The sequence below is a fragment of the Zingiber officinale genome, chromosome 11B, assembly GCF_018446385.1.
Source record: "Zingiber officinale cultivar Zhangliang chromosome 11B, Zo_v1.1, whole genome shotgun sequence".
Classification (NCBI taxonomy): Eukaryota; Viridiplantae; Streptophyta; class Magnoliopsida; order Zingiberales; family Zingiberaceae; genus Zingiber; species Zingiber officinale.
In genome coordinates, this window is record NC_056007.1 from 1,670,411 (window position 1) to 1,686,272 (window position 15,862).

General features: G+C 38.5%; 1 protein-coding gene and 1 long non-coding RNA gene across 2 annotated transcripts; both read right to left on the minus strand.

The window, feature by feature from the left end:
• Positions 1–149: 149 nt before the first annotated feature.
• On the minus strand, positions 150–1,206 carry LOC122035270. The gene is made up of 2 exons (XM_042594689.1): positions 647–1,206; positions 150–555 (listed from the first exon to the last, which is right to left on the minus strand). Exons 1-2 carry the CDS (start codon positions 1,204–1,206, stop codon positions 150–152), a joined length of 966 nt encoding a protein of 321 aa, XP_042450623.1.
• Positions 1,207–3,741: 2,535 nt separating this feature from the next.
• On the minus strand, positions 3,742–5,008 carry LOC122035232. The gene is made up of 2 exons (XR_006126934.1): positions 4,947–5,008; positions 3,742–3,864 (listed from the first exon to the last, which is right to left on the minus strand). It is a non-coding gene; the product is annotated as an uncharacterized LOC122035232 (long non-coding RNA).
• Positions 5,009–15,862: the final 10,854 nt, after the last annotated feature.

Here is a 15,862-nt window from a genome sequence, read left to right on the forward strand (position 1 = left end):
TTCTTGCATTCGAACACAACCGTCCCCTTGCCCATGATCTCAATGGTTGATCCATTGCCAAATCTCACCCTCCCGGTGATGGTTTCATCTAGTTCTTGAAACTTCTCGCGATGGCCAGTCATGTGGTTGCTGGCACCGTTGTCAAGGTACTAGACGTCTTTATCTTCTTTCTTAACGCCGCGGTACATCTCCGGTAGCAACCTATCTTCACTGAGCAGAATGGTATCCTGCCGCTCATGCCTAGTGTCAGACTCCTCGTGGGACACGGTCATCATCAGTGCCGACTCTTCATCGGTGGCACAAGTGAGGTGAGCCTCATCATCACGCCGCTTGTTGTAGCATTCGGACGCATAATGCCCCATTTTCTCGCAATTGAAACATTTGTCTCTTGTCTCGAGTGCTACTGTTGTTGCCGCTAGTCCCTCCTGCACTGTCTTGGCGTTGCGTACCACGACCATGACCGCGCCCTCGCCCACGTCCACGCCATTTGCCACGACTAGGGCTGCTGGACCCACGCCCCTTTCCTCCTGACGAAGTGTCCACGTTGCTCCCCTTCTGTCGCATTTGCCATTCGGCATGGGTTAATAGGAGCTCGCCTTCAGTGCCGTTGGTGTTGCTGCGTAGTCGTAGCGTTCGTTCTTCGTACGCCTTCAGTCGCCCTATAGCCTCCTCAAATAGTATAGACTCAAGGTCGTAGAATTGCTCAATACCAGCAACAATAGGAAAGAATTTATCAGGGACAGAATCGAGCAATTTTTTTACCAATGAGGAATCTTCAAGCGTGGCACCAAGGGTGGAGAACTTGCTGCTTAGGGCGCTGAGTTTGCCAGCAAACTCATCAATCGTTTCGGTCTCTTTCATCCGGAGAGCGTCGAACTCGCTCTTCAATGTTTGTACACGTGCCTTCTTCACCCGATCACTACCAAGGTACCTCATCTTGAGGCTGTCCCAGACTTCCTTCGCAGTCTTCTTTGTTGCGATCTGGAGAAGGATGTCTTCGGGGACACACTGCAGGATGTATGCACGTGCCTTTTTGTCCTTCTTTGCATCCACCTGGGCTCCTTCCGCTGGCTCCACCGCCTCCCAGACTCCCTGGGCATCAAGGATCGCCTCTGTCTTTATTGCCCACACAGTATAATTGTGAGGACTTAGCATCGGATAGGGAAATGGCACTCCGCCGTTCTCCTTTACTGGGATGCTCGACATTTTATGGAATTATAGATTCTTGGATGTCTTATACTACCAATGCTCTGATACCATATGTTGGCCTAGAATCGAATAGGACAGCACACTCAAAGCACACAGCACACAAGAAGAAACAAGAAGAATAGGACAAATAGGAACTTGACTTATGAAAGAAAACCTTACAATGAGATGCCTTCTACATGCCTCTAGGACTCTTTATATAGCATCACAAATGATAAGAGCACGAACACAAGATCCATAAAAATAGGATCTAGATGAGATCCATAAAAATAAGATCTAGACCAAGTAATAACTAATTATCAAGATAATAAAACAAAAAAAAATGGCGTGGAGAGGATTATTTCTCACAACCTCAAGAGAAAGAGAAAGAGAAAGAGAAAGAGGAGGAGAAGAAGCTCGGCCACCCTTCTGCTGTTCGGGTGTCATCTTCTTCGGACCGAGTGGGATGGTCGCTCGGCCGTTCCTCCGCTGTTCGGGCTCCATTGCTATGTCGAACGGGAGGTTGTGCTTGAAGGTCGTCTGCTCGGTCGTGTTCCCTCCTTGCTGGTTCCGAAATCTGATGTAAGCCCGAGCGAGGTAGCCGCCCGACCTCTGTTTTGTCGATACTTTGATTTTCTGAGCGTCGGAAGCTCGGAATGGAGCCGAGCTGTATTGATATCTGGTCAGATACTCTTTCTCAGTGGGTTGCCGCTCGGGCGATGACGTAGGGATGCTGACTGTCTTGATTTTGACCTCCACAGTATCATTGACACCCCTACCAAGTGGACCCCTCCTCATCACCGGATCACACTAGTCACCTAAAAAGTGAGCAAGTTAAACTTGGTCTCATCTTCGATGTTATGTCTGCTCTTTTTTTCCCGATCCTTTGAGTGAATAGATTTTATTGGATTGCGATATTCTGATCTTTGGACTTATCCAACCGTGACCTGCTTTGAGTTTTGTACAGCAGGTACATAGCTTGTGAACATTGCATGTGCCTTCTTCAAACACGAGGGAGATTGTCCTTCAAGAAAGTTAGAAAGGAAAGAGAGAAGCTAATGGGTTTTTTTAGTAGAAAGAGCGTGCAAATTGGAAGGAGTCAACAGGAGCGTCAGACGCTGGAATACTATGACTGTCTGGACAAGAAGACTTAAGAGTTGGGAGCATATAGATTCAAGAGTCTATAGAAATAGACCATAACCACCGTATAGAATATAAGAAGAGAAAGCTAGACGATAACCTTCGAATTGAGCTATCAAGATCTCATTACAAACAAAAAGGGTCGCTACGGACCATAATTCATATTGAAGCCAGAGTTATTTATGAGAGAAAAAGAAAGAATTTGTAAAAGAAATGCATATTCTTTTCCAAGTTAAGTGTAGGCACATAGTCAAGCTCTTGGGCTGAGCTGTTGTTTGGAAGTGGAAGTTCCCATGTTGGTCTATGAGTTTATCCTTAATGGTAACTTGATTGATCTAATCCACAGCAAGAACATAGATAAAGTCCATTTGGATGTGTGCTTACATGCTGTTGATGATTCTGCTGATGCTCTTGCTTATTTACACTCTTCGGCTTCATCACCTCTAAGCTATAATCTTTCATGGAGACATGAAGTCTGCCAACATCCTCTTGCATGCATGAAAATTACAATGCAAAAGTTTCTAATTTCAGGGCTTCAAGGCTAATTTCCAAGGATGAAGACCAGTGGTGACTTTGATAAAGTTCAAGCAACAGCATCGATACTACAAAATGGTGGGGAGACCTTGCATCCTGTTCCATCAGATGCTTATCAAATGCTTAGTGGTAGCAGCACTAGTTATGCTTGATAATTTAATATGCAAGGTAAAAGATGTGGATGGTACCTAAAGATATCAATTTTAAATATATTTTTTTTAAAAAAGTACTTTCTGCCTGCAATAATTAAAAGTGCAATGCGACATAGTCAATCTAACTGCAAGTAAGCAGCAATGTGGTGAGATCAGCTAGGTGTGTTAAAAAACAAGGACGAGCATTGTGATAAAATTTGATTGGGCATGATAATAGCGATTATTGGTAGTTGTCTGATCAATCATTACAGTATGTATATTATTTATATTTGATTTAGTAAATAAGTACTTAGAGAGCCTATTAAGCATAACTATATATATTTTCTAACTCTCGTTTTCAATGGATTAAATAGATATCCACAAATGCTCTATTATATATCGATTTAAATGGTTTCTGTAATTTCTGAAACCATGTATTAGAAGGATGACTTGTCACACCCTGGGAGAGTTTCTATCAAGGAAATTTCGGTAGTTTTTTTTCTGTACAGATGACAATCTGAAACTTATCTATAAGCCCTCAAGGCCCCTCAATCCTCGGCCAACACGGCTGGAATATATACAATAAAATAAACAAACATTCACATAGTTTATATAGACAGCATCCGGCTGACAATCACAACTACGCAGTTTATTATAAAACCTATACCACTACTCGAGGAAAATACAACCCACCACGGAAAACTATCGTAGCGGAAAAACATGTAGTAGACCAAAACACGATATAAAAATCATCGAGTACAACCACACATCACAAGTATGTAGGAACATAACAAGGAAATCAAAAGTCCAAAAATAGAAAACCGTCGCGACTCAGTGTGGAGACTAGTGACTGGAACCTCCTGACAACTTCAACCTGAAATAGTAATAATCAACGGGGTGAGTTCAACAACTAGCAGGTATCAATCTGACATGCATAGCAAGATATATCTAACAGTAATAATAATGGAGTACATTCTCCTGATCGATAACAGGAAATGCGAAAATTGAATAAGCAAAGAAGTTGTACTCACCAGGGTTTCCTATCCTAACATAAGGGTTGTCAGATCAAATACCTCATGTCTCCTATATGCATGTCAATCATATGCAACCCAGACAAATGCAGCATCCAAAATGCAGTAATTACAAGTAATAAATGCAATCCATGCATATGATGCAAATGACATGGTCACCCCTGACGCCAGTCAACCATCTCACACACGATGGTGAGACCGAGTGGGTAGGGCTATGACAACTGTACACTTTGTTATCACTACTCCTGAGTGATCGAGTGGATAGGATGCTGTCAGAGTACACCTATCCTCCCACCCCAAATTATAAGTGAGGGAGCTCAATGCTCTCATCTCCCTGAGACAGTCCAGAGGAGGGATCCTTATCCTGCTACCACGCTGCTATTGGTTGATACACCTGGATACCGTTCTATTCCCCTGTACAAAAATTTTGTACAAACATAGAACATTCCTAACTACCCTTGTGCTCTACTGAAGTCCAAACTTGGATTGCAAACGATGCTTTACATTATTAATCCAAGTTGTCCTTTAGAAGTTAAATTTGGATTGGGAACGATGCTTAACATTCTTACTCCAAATTTAACAGATGTGTTCTTCACAAGTTAAACCATATTACAGAAGCTAATTAAATATCTATTTCAAAGATTGGCTTCCAGGTCAAATGTGGCGAGACACTAGGCCTTCTTGGGTATGAGATTATCCACCACTGCCTAGACAAAGCCTTTCAAAGAAATCGGATATTTAATTTCTTACAGTAAAAACTAGGTTTAACTATAGAGACCTCAATAGAAGCATAATATCGAAACATAAAATCGAAAAATGATAACATAACGATAACATAAAACTGATAGCCTCTTGTGTTTGGTATTTCAAGATCGATAGAAAAAGATGAACTAGTTATGATGCGGAAATAAATAATTAGTTATACCTTTTTGTAGCTTATAGACCTCTTGATCTGCTGTCGTATTTCTCTCCTTATCTCGGACGTCGTGTGGGCGACGATCAACTAAGATGAGAACCACCTAAGCCTTTCTTCTTCCTTCCAAGCTTTCGACCAGTAACCAATATCCAAGGGATGCTAGGAAACAATGCCTCCTTTCTCTCCTTCTTCTCCAAGCAAGATCCGGCCACCAAACAATCTCCAAAAGATGATGTCGCCGGCCACCAAAGAAGAAGAGAAGAGGAAGAGCAAGGGTTGGCCACAAGGAATAAAAGAGGAGGAATAGAAGATGTGTTACTCATGGGGCAACCCCCTCCTTCTCTTTTATAATCCTTGGTTATGGCAAAAAAGGAAAGTTTTAAAAATAATTAAAACTTCCTTATTTTCCTTGCCAATGACTAAAAAGGAAAATTTAATTAAAACTGCCTTTTAATACATGTTATGGCTGGCCATATCAAGAGCTCCAAATAAGGAAAGTTTTAAACATAAAATTAAAACTTCCTTATTTGTTTTTGGTAAGAAAAATTTTAAAATAAAAATTCTCTTTTAATCCCTTTCATGGTGGGTTTAATTCCTTATTCAACCGCTCTACCTCAACCGGCGATTTCTTCGATTTAGCCTTCAACAAGGAGGCGACATCGGCTCAGGGAGGATGCTAGGGTTTCGCATTGAGCGATGATCGGGAGAGGAGAAGGAAAGCTCGGTCACTCCAGTGATGGTCAGCTCAGACTAGTGCACAGCCAAAATAGGGCAAATCTCGGAGAGGGAAGCATCGAGAAGAAGAAGAAGATCGACTGAGGGGCTAGCTTTGTCCTCCGTCGCGACTACACCTGATGCTGGTGTGGTTGACAAGAGGGGATGAATTGCTTGTAAGTACAATTTAAAACTAATCTCTTGCTACTTAGCAAGGATAAACATACATTAGATAAACAAAGTAAAAGACATAAAAAGTAAGAGACAAGGAATTACTTGGTTTGCAATCGGGAAGGTTGCTAATCCAAGGCAGTATAAGCTCATTAAAATTCTCCTTCGATGTAGTTGGAGAAGCCTCTTACAAAAATTTAAAGCATGAACAGAGAAATAAAATTCATAGATGAAAGTACAAGTGTATCGTGCAAACTCCTAAGACCAGGGCTCTATTTATAGCCTACTGGTCGAAATAGCCATTTGATGATGTGATAGTCTCCGGGCGCCTGGACTAGGTTTAGGCGCTTCATTTGGTTGCCTCAATCCTCTTTGCAACAGCTTTGTGATAAGGCATTTATCCTTGCCCGGGTGCCTAGACTAGTCTCATTCTCCGTCGCGACCACACCTGATGCTGGTGGCCGTGGAGATCGGCAACGTCGCGACCTAGGTTCGGCTTGTAGTGGTCGGCGATCGCATGAAGGGGAGAAGGGTTCGGCGAGAGGAAGAGGAAGGGGGAGAAGAAGTGTCCGAATTCCTCCTTTGTCGAGGCTTTGTTCGTGTGGGAGAAGATGAAACGCGAAGCGGCGTCGTCAGGTTGGGGGAAAACGAAGAGGAGAAGAGAAGAGAGGAAGAGTCAGGCAAGGGTTCGGCGACGGGAGAAGAAAAAGAAAAAGGAAAAGAAAAGAAAAAAGAAATTAAACTTTTCCTCGTTCAAATAGAGTAGCTAAAACAGGCTCTCCCTAGCCCCATAATTTCCTCTTAACTTATGTCATACGTGCTCCGAAGAATTTTTAGAAAATTTCTAAAAATTTTATTAAGATTATTTGTCTATTAAACCTCATTATTTGGGTTACGATATTTTACATGACTAAATGTCTTGACTTGTCTTGACTACATATCACATTAGTCTAAGGCAGCGTTAACACAAAGTATTCCTTGTGCAATTTCTTAAGCCATATATATATTAAAAGCATGACTTGCCTTGACTACTTGTCACATCAGAGTCTAAGGCTGCTTTAACACAACGCATTCGTTGTGCAATTTCTTACACCATATATTAAAAGCATGACTTGACTTTGTTTTACCGGGTCGCCGGTTAGAGCCATCAAAAGTGGGCATGTGATGAATGTCTACGTTGCAGTACGTGAATGGTTAGAATCTTGTTGTGTGTTTGGAATGACAATGATATATGACAAGTGTATTTGTCTCGGCGTGGAGTTTAGTAAGCATAGTGGTGGTAAGTGGTAAAAGACGGTTTGCACTTCCGTAGTGAGGAGGGTACTATTGGCTTATCGATCAGCTAATTATAATTAAGCTCTATGCATTCAGCTGCAGCTCGCAGCACTCCCATGTCTCTCCTCCTCCAAATGCTATTACTACTTGCAGTTGCATCTGCAATGCCTGATGGCAGATGTCTAACGAAACACCATAAAAAATCTCAGGTTTACCGACCGGAGTATCCATCGAAATTCCATCAGTAAATCATTATCCTGACGGATTTCCGACAAGAAATCATCGGTTACGAGAACATACGTCGGAGCCTTATTTTCCGACAGTAGATCACCGACGAAATTATAATTCCGTCAGGGAAATTTGCCGGAAACACTGTGCAGCTAGCGCCAGATTCTCCGACGGAATTTCAGTTTCCGCTGGTGACCTACCTGTTAGAGTGTATACTAAAAGCCTAGCTTTTTATAAACATTTAGTTTGAAATAAGAATCACATTTGTCAAATGTTTACATTTATATGCTAAATGTAATTGTTCATTTAATTTATATTGTAGATAACATAGTGTGTGATGTTACACACAGAAGAACATATTATCAGTTCCTTATAAATTATAAATAGTAGCTCACGACCAAGATGGATAGAAATAAACCATTGGAATAGTCGTAGTGTAATTTAGTATTAGTTTATCTTGACTATAAAATTATACTAATACACTATGTGTGTATTGAGTAGGACCATTTGAGGTTGTATCTTTTTATACTGACTTCATAAAAGAACAAGACCTCAGTTATTATGGAAGTGCATACTCTTAATCCCGATATAATAACAAACACGTATACTTAGTATCTATTTCCTTGATTTATCAATGGGTGAGATTTAGTTCGTTAAATCAATAAGCCTGATGAGTTGGGAAATAATATTATTTATATGGTGTGTTGTTGATTATAAAAGGAAACTGTGTCCTAGTAGGTCTAGGTTGATAATGTCCCCAAGAGGAGCTCATAAGGTTTGTCATGTAAACCCTGCAGGTGGACTTTGTCCAACATGACAATAAGGTTGAGTGGTACTACTCTTAAAGCTAGATATTAATTAAGTAAGTTGTTAGTAACTCATTTAATTAATGGATATTCGATATCTTAAACACAGGGAGATTAGTGCACTCAAGATAAGAAGGAGCCCATATTGTAATGTGGGATTGGTGCGGTAGTTCAATAATAACTCTTTAGTATTATTGATGAACTCGAGTTATTATTGATAAACTCGAGTTGGGTGTTCGGGTCGAACACGGGAAGCTCAAGTTCATCAGGAGACCAAAATCAATTCCTCCTCTCGGTCCCCGTCGTAGTCTCTTATTTATAAAGTATTATATCCATCAAATACCAACTTCTTACCCACCTTAAGGTGGACGGCCAAGCCAAGCTTGGAGCCCAAGCTAGGGCCGACGAAACCAAGGCTAGATGGGTTCAAGTTGTGACTGACCCTAGCTTGGAACCCAAGCATAGGTGGCCGGCCATATCAAATTAAAAGGAGATTTTATTTTTTAAAATCTTTCCTTATGTGGAAGCCATGATTTAAAAAGAGAGTTTTTAAAATTTTAAAAATCTTTCCTTTTATAGATCTCTACAAAGGATTAAAAGAAAGATTAGATATCTTTTCTTATTTGTAGAGTTTAAAAGAAAGATTTTAATTTTTCGATAAAACTTTCCTTTTATGAAATCATCCACATGTTTTAAAAGAAAGATTTTAATTTCTAAAAGTTTCCTTTTATAACTAATCATGAAGGGAATTAAAAGAGAAATTTTATTTTAAAATTTTTCTTACCGGAAACAAATAAGGAAATTTTAATTTTGTGTTTAAAACTTTCCTAATTTGGAGGACTTAAGGTGGTCGGCCATAACAAAGGTTAAAAGGAAATTTTAATTAAACTTTCCTTTTTATTTGTTGGCAATGAAAATAAGGAAGTTTTAATTGTGTTTAAAATTTTCCTTATTTACCATGACCAAGGATTATAAAAGAGATGGAGGGGGTTGCCCCATGACACAACACATATCTTCTATTCCTCTCTCTTTTCTTCCTTGGTGTGGCTGGCCCCTTGCTCTTCCTTTTCTCTTCTTCTTTAGTGGCCAGCGGCATCCTCTCTTGGAGTTCTTGTGGTGGCCGGATCTTGCTTGGAGAAGAAGGAGAGAAAGGAGGCTTTGTTTCCTAACATTCCTTGAAGGATAGTTGGTGGCCGAAACTTGCAAGGAGAAGAAGGAGGCTTGGGTGAATTCTCATCTCGGTAGATCGTTGCTCACACGACGTCCGAGATAAGAAGAGGAATACGACAGAAGATCAAGAGGTCTATAAGCTAAAAAAGGTATAACTAGTTATTAGTTTCCGCATCATAACTAGTTCATCTTTTTGTATAGATCTAGAAAAAACAAACACAAGAGGCTATCGATTTTATATTATCGTTTTGTTATCGTTTTTCGATTTCATGTTTCGATATTGTGCTTCTATTGAGGTCTCTATAGTTAAACCAAATTTACTTAAGAAATTGAATATCCGATTTCTTTGAAAGACTTTGCCTAGACAATGGTGAATGTATCCATACCCAAAAAGGCCTAGTGCATCACCAAGTTTGTCCTGGAAGCCGATCTTTGAAATAGATATTTAATTAGCTTCTGTAATATGATTTAACTTGTGAAGAATACATCGGTTAAATTTGGAGTAAGAATGTTAAGCATCGTTCCCAATCCAAATTTAACTTCTGAAGGACAACTTGGATTAATAATGTAAAGCATCGTTTGCAATCCAAGTTTGGACTTCAGTGGGGCACAAGGGTAGCTAGGAAAGTTCTATACTTGTACAAAATTTTTGTACAGGGGAATAGAACGGTATCCAGGTGTAGCAACCAACACTACCAACGGAAATAGATCATCCGTCGGGAATAAGGTTCATTATGGGTTGCCCATATCGAAACTTGCCGACGGAAATTGAATTTCCATCAGTGATTACCGATGGGACGAGGACCTCTGTCGATGATTACTGACGGAAATTTATTTTCCGTTAGCAAGTTTCGATATCCATTTTCGACAGAGACAAAATTTCGTCGGTATTCTGTCACAAAATGAAAAAAAAACTGACAGCAACCAATTGTATTCGGAATCAACCGTGTTTACAAATTACATATCCATATAAAACCATCACAATTGATGGTTTTTCTTACATATAAGCATCATATTATATAATCCATACATATAATCATATTTTACATGCACTAACAATTAATACAATGACAGTTTACAAATCCTAACAATCCATACATACAAAACATCCATATATGAATCTAAACATTTCCATATATATGTTTAAACAAATAGAAACAAACACAATATAAACAAAACATCCATATATGAATCTAAACATTTCCATGTTCAAATATATAAATCAATACCATGATAACAAATACTCCAAAAATAACTAATAGTATAAAATCCTGCAGAAAGTAAAATATAATAGATTATGATCAGATTGATGTATACTTCAAAATATTAGATATATGTATAATGAATTTTATATGTAAAAAAATAAATACCTAGATAGGATGATGATGATGATGATGATGATGATGATCGTCCTGAATATGTACACCTTGACGCCTGAAACATATAATAATATAATATTTAGAAATAAGCATATTAGAATAAAATAATCAAATATATTTTGCATGTAACTTGTATGATAATTAAAATTTTAAATTGTAGTTGAACAAACCTCAAAACATACTAATCACCATGGTCTGATGGGTCTTGAGTCTCCTGTGACTCAAAACCATCTGTTGTCTAGGTTTTGGCGAAATTTATCACGATCTCTTACATACGGGCCAAGAGAGCATCATTATCCGTCCTCCTCTTCTCCTCAGCAACCCTCCACTGGTCCATAGAAGTCATCCTCTCATCCATTAACTTCAGTTGAGTGCGCAGTTCTTCATTTTCGCGTCTTAAAGACTGCATCTCACTAGAAGAAGAGGAACTAGCACGGCACCTAAGAGTTCTCAAACGATCAAATGCCACTTTGGCCTGGGATCCAAGGTCGTAGAGGGTGGAGTTTTTTGTCCTTCCACTGACAACATCATAACATATCTCATTTAGCGTGTCGGTGGATAGAGACTGTGGCTGCTCCCTCTCTGATGATGGCTGAGAGGCCTGAGCCACTCTTTCTGTCATTTGCTCTTGTGTGAAAAATTATAATATTGATCAATATGCAATTTGATAACAATTATTAAAGTTAATCAAAATAGAAATGAACAAATGTAATAAAGTTAATAATCTTACGTGTAGGGCCCAAGATCGAGAATCGACAAATGCCCCATCTTTCTTCTTGTGGGTCTTCAGAAAGACCTCCATGCATGTGGGCTGTTGAGCAAGATCATGCTCCTGCATACACAAATAATTTTGGACATATTGTATATACTAGTGTGATAATAAAATCAAAATTTTTTATAAAGTATAACTTTAAATTAAATGACCAAATCCATAGCATGCTCAACAATAGATTTTGATCATGATGTATGCCGAGCGATTCTAGTGCTCGAGCCACCTGGCTCTGAATTTCTATTAGATCGAGCCTTTTTAGCATTTTCTCACCATCTTTCTACAGCCCAGGTGGTCGTACATGCACTCCTGTCGTCTCCGAAACATACGCCGACCTAGTGCCCTTTTTCCTTATATAATACATGAGGTCTCTGTAAAGTTTAGCACAATAACTATTCCATGTAGCTTTGAATTATTCTTCTTGGCCATCTTCCTATGTGTATCTTTTCTGCAATTAAAAGTTGAGATTTTAGTATATGAAAGGATAAATATATTATTGAATACCAAATATATTAATTTTACTTACTACGAATTCATTGTAATAAAATGTCTTCATCTCCTGGTCTACATGCCTCCATGTAGTACCAAAAGTACATACTCGCTCTTTAAACTTTGCAGTAATATAAGAGGCTACCCGGTGGCCATCAGGAATAAATCTACAAGGAAAAAAATATGTATGAAAATTATTGAATAAATAAATGAACTTGTATTACTAATAACAAAAAATACATGTGTATCTCCGACAACTCTAATAACCTTGTAGCCACGAGGTGCTACTGTCTGCTGCCCAACCATAATAATATATCTACAAAATAACATAGCATGCATGTACTAGTAATAATACATCTACTCTACATAATATATCTATTCTAATAACATATCTATATAATAATATATATCTACAAACATGCATAACATTAACATTAGCATCACAATACAAAATTATATAGAAATTAACAGTTTCGACATCACATTAGCATATATTTAATCAACATTAACAGTTTCAAAGTCTTCATCGCTAGACTTTGTTAGTACAAATTCATCTTCACTGTTGGACATCTCTCCATCATCTATCTCCTCATAAGTGACATTGTCCGGGCTAGTAGCCGCCGTGATTTACCTCCTTTGTGTTGGCCTAGGGATTGGTTGGCGGAGGCGCTGGGGGCGAGCGAATCGCCTTTTGCCGCAATAAGTGACATTAACATCTACAAGTAATTGAGATGTTGATTTAAGTTGTGTATCAATTGAATGTCTCTCCACTTCGTCATCCTGAAATGCATCAGGAATTTGAGCAGTGATGGTATTCGGCATTTCTATAATCGAGCAAAGCTTCATTCGACAAACAGACAACCATTCACTAGGCCTTCTTCTCTTTGTAGGGTATTCAAGATAGAAAACCTGGGCCGCTTGTACCCCGAAAATGAAAGGTTCAAACTTGTTGAACCTTTTGTTTGTATTAACCTCAACTAAGTTATACTTTGGATGTATTCTGGTACATGTTCTTATGATAGGATCATACTATGAACATTTAAATAGCACTCATCTTTTTATAGGTAATGCAAGATATTCAAGTTCTATGATTTCCTCAAGTCTACTATAGTAATCAAACTGAGTGTTATTGTTGTCCATAGATCCTTTAGCGCAAACACCAGAATTATAGATTAATCTCCATGAATCTCGTTGGGCCAAGTGGAATTTGAGACCATTAACATAGTAACCAGAGTAGACCTTTATTTTACGGAGGGGTTCTGATGCAAGATTTATTATCCTATCATCTGTCACATTTGATATTCTATGGTCTTTAATCTATACAATTAGTAGACATTAGATCACTACTTAATACACATGAACATAAATATTAGAAAAAATCTTCAACTTACATATATTTCAAACCATAATGCAAATTCTACCTCTAACTTTTCAGCTATGCCATCTGCATCCATTGATGGATTTTGTAGATATAGTTGTTGTTCATACAAGCTGGAAAAGAAGGTAATTTTAAGGTAATTGAGATATCAAGCAATAAATTAAACAGGGAATAATTTTTTAATTAGAGAAGTCAACTTACTTTATGTATGGTTTGACCTCATCACAATTTAAGAGTATGTATGTTCTTGCAGTATGGTATTCTTCTGGAGTTAAGAATCTAGAAACAGATGCATCCATTGGCTTGCTAGGAAACTTAAAAATAGAAAGCATCGAATGGTCTATTGCTTGAGCATCATCATAATTTCTAAGACACTTGCGATGTATGGTTTTCACATTATTAGCAAAATAATAGGAGCAGAAAGAAGACACTTCTTCAACTAGATAAGCATTACATATTGAGCCCTCAACTCTTACTTTGTTACGAACATTATTTTGATTCAACTCTAACCTGTTTATTAGTTCTTTTAATTCTTCACTAGATTTTGCAGTGCCCATAGTTCTTCCAGGCACATTCATCACAGTGTTGAAAATATTATCGAAGAAAATTTTCTCAACATGCATGACATCTAAATTATGTCGAATGAGTAGATACTTCCAATAGGGGAGCTCCAAAAAAATACTCCTTTTTTCCCAACCACAGTTGTATTGGGGTTGCAAGGTTGCAAACATAGTCCCATATTAAAAACACATGGGAAAGATCATGGGTTTATAAGAGAAAGATATCTCCATTGATTTGAGACCTTTTGGGTAGAGCCCAAGAGCAAAACCATGAGGGCTTAGGCCCAAAGTGGACAATATTATGCCATTGTAGGGATATCTAAATTCTTTTCGATCCAACGATTGGTATCAAAGCTCGGACTACCAGAAGGACTAATCGCCGACTGTGCATAAGAGCCATGGTCCAATCAAACCATGTGGGTGGAACATTGACCTCGAACGAAGAAGTGGGGGCTCCCATGCCCGGATCAAGAGAACCAGACACTAGGTAGGAAGTCTGAGTTGCGGCTAGGCAAGGAATTCCTAGTAGGTCGGGTGGACCGAGGAGCAGGAAGTCCTAGTTTTGGCTAGTCAAGGAAATCCTAGTAGGTCGGGTGGACCGAGGGGCAAGAAGTCCTAGTGGGTCGAGGATCGGACGTTAGGGAGCCTGTGGTTCTTTATTTGAGGGGGGATTGTTGGGGTTGCAAGGTTGCAAACATAGTTCCACATTGAAAATACATGGGAAAGATCATGGGTTTATAAGAGAAAGATATCTCCATTGGTATGAGGCCTTTTAGATAGAGCCCAAGAGCAAAACCATGAGGGCTTAGGCCCAAAGTCGACAATATCATGACATTATGAACTAAATTCTTTTCGATCCAACAAGTTGCACATCCTAAGAATGTATTTATTTATCTCATCGGAACCAGATTGAGATACTGGTAGAAATCCATAACTGTCTATTTGTTCAATGATTTCTTCACCTGAAGTATGGAATGTTAGAGAAGGTTTTTTTACTACAACATTTTTTAGAATTTTTTTATTTCGCCTGAAAGGGTGATCAACAGGTAAAAATTTTCGGTGATTATCAAACCAAGATACTTTCGGACTACAAGGTAAGGAAAATGCATCAGAATTTGTCATGCAGTATGGACAAGCTAATTTACCCGCCATGCTCCATCCTGACAATATTGAATATGCTGGAAAATCACTGATCATCCATAATAATGCAGCATACAATCTAAAATTAGTTTTATTTGTAACATCATAAGTCATCGACCCTACATTCTATAAATCTTTTAATTCTGCAATTAGCAGTTGTAAGAAAATATCTATCTTCTCTTTGGGATTGGTTGGACCAATAATAAGCACAGTAAGGAACATAAATTCATCTTTCATGCACATCCATGGTGGTAAATTGTACAGTGTTAATATAACTGGCCAGGATGAATATTGCTGTCCTGACTGACCAAATGGTTGAAATCGATTTGCGGAAAGTCCCAATCTCACATTACGTGGTTCCATTCCAAACAAGGGAAATACAGTATCAAAACGTTTCTATACAGAGGAATCACAAGGATGACACATAATTCCTCCTTCATGCTCATGTTCATGATGCCATGTCATGTGACAAGCTGTAGCGACAGATGCATACAAGCGTTGAAGTCTAACAGTTAAAGGAGAGTAATACATCACTTTCCAAGCAATATTTTTCTTCTTCTTCTCTGGTATGTGAGTACGATGTTTATAACGAGGGTGAATACAAATTTTACATTCATTCAGTTCGCTATTTTCATTCCAAAATATCAGGCAGTTATTTACACAACAATCAATCTTCTCTACAGGCAAACCTAAACCTCTAACTAATTTTTTTGTACTGTAAAAACTATCTGTCATTATGTTCTCAGTAGGAAGCAACTCTGACATCAATTGATATATATCATCGTAACATCTTTCAGAAAAATGATGTTCTGCTTTCATATTCAATAACCTTACAGTAGCTAATAA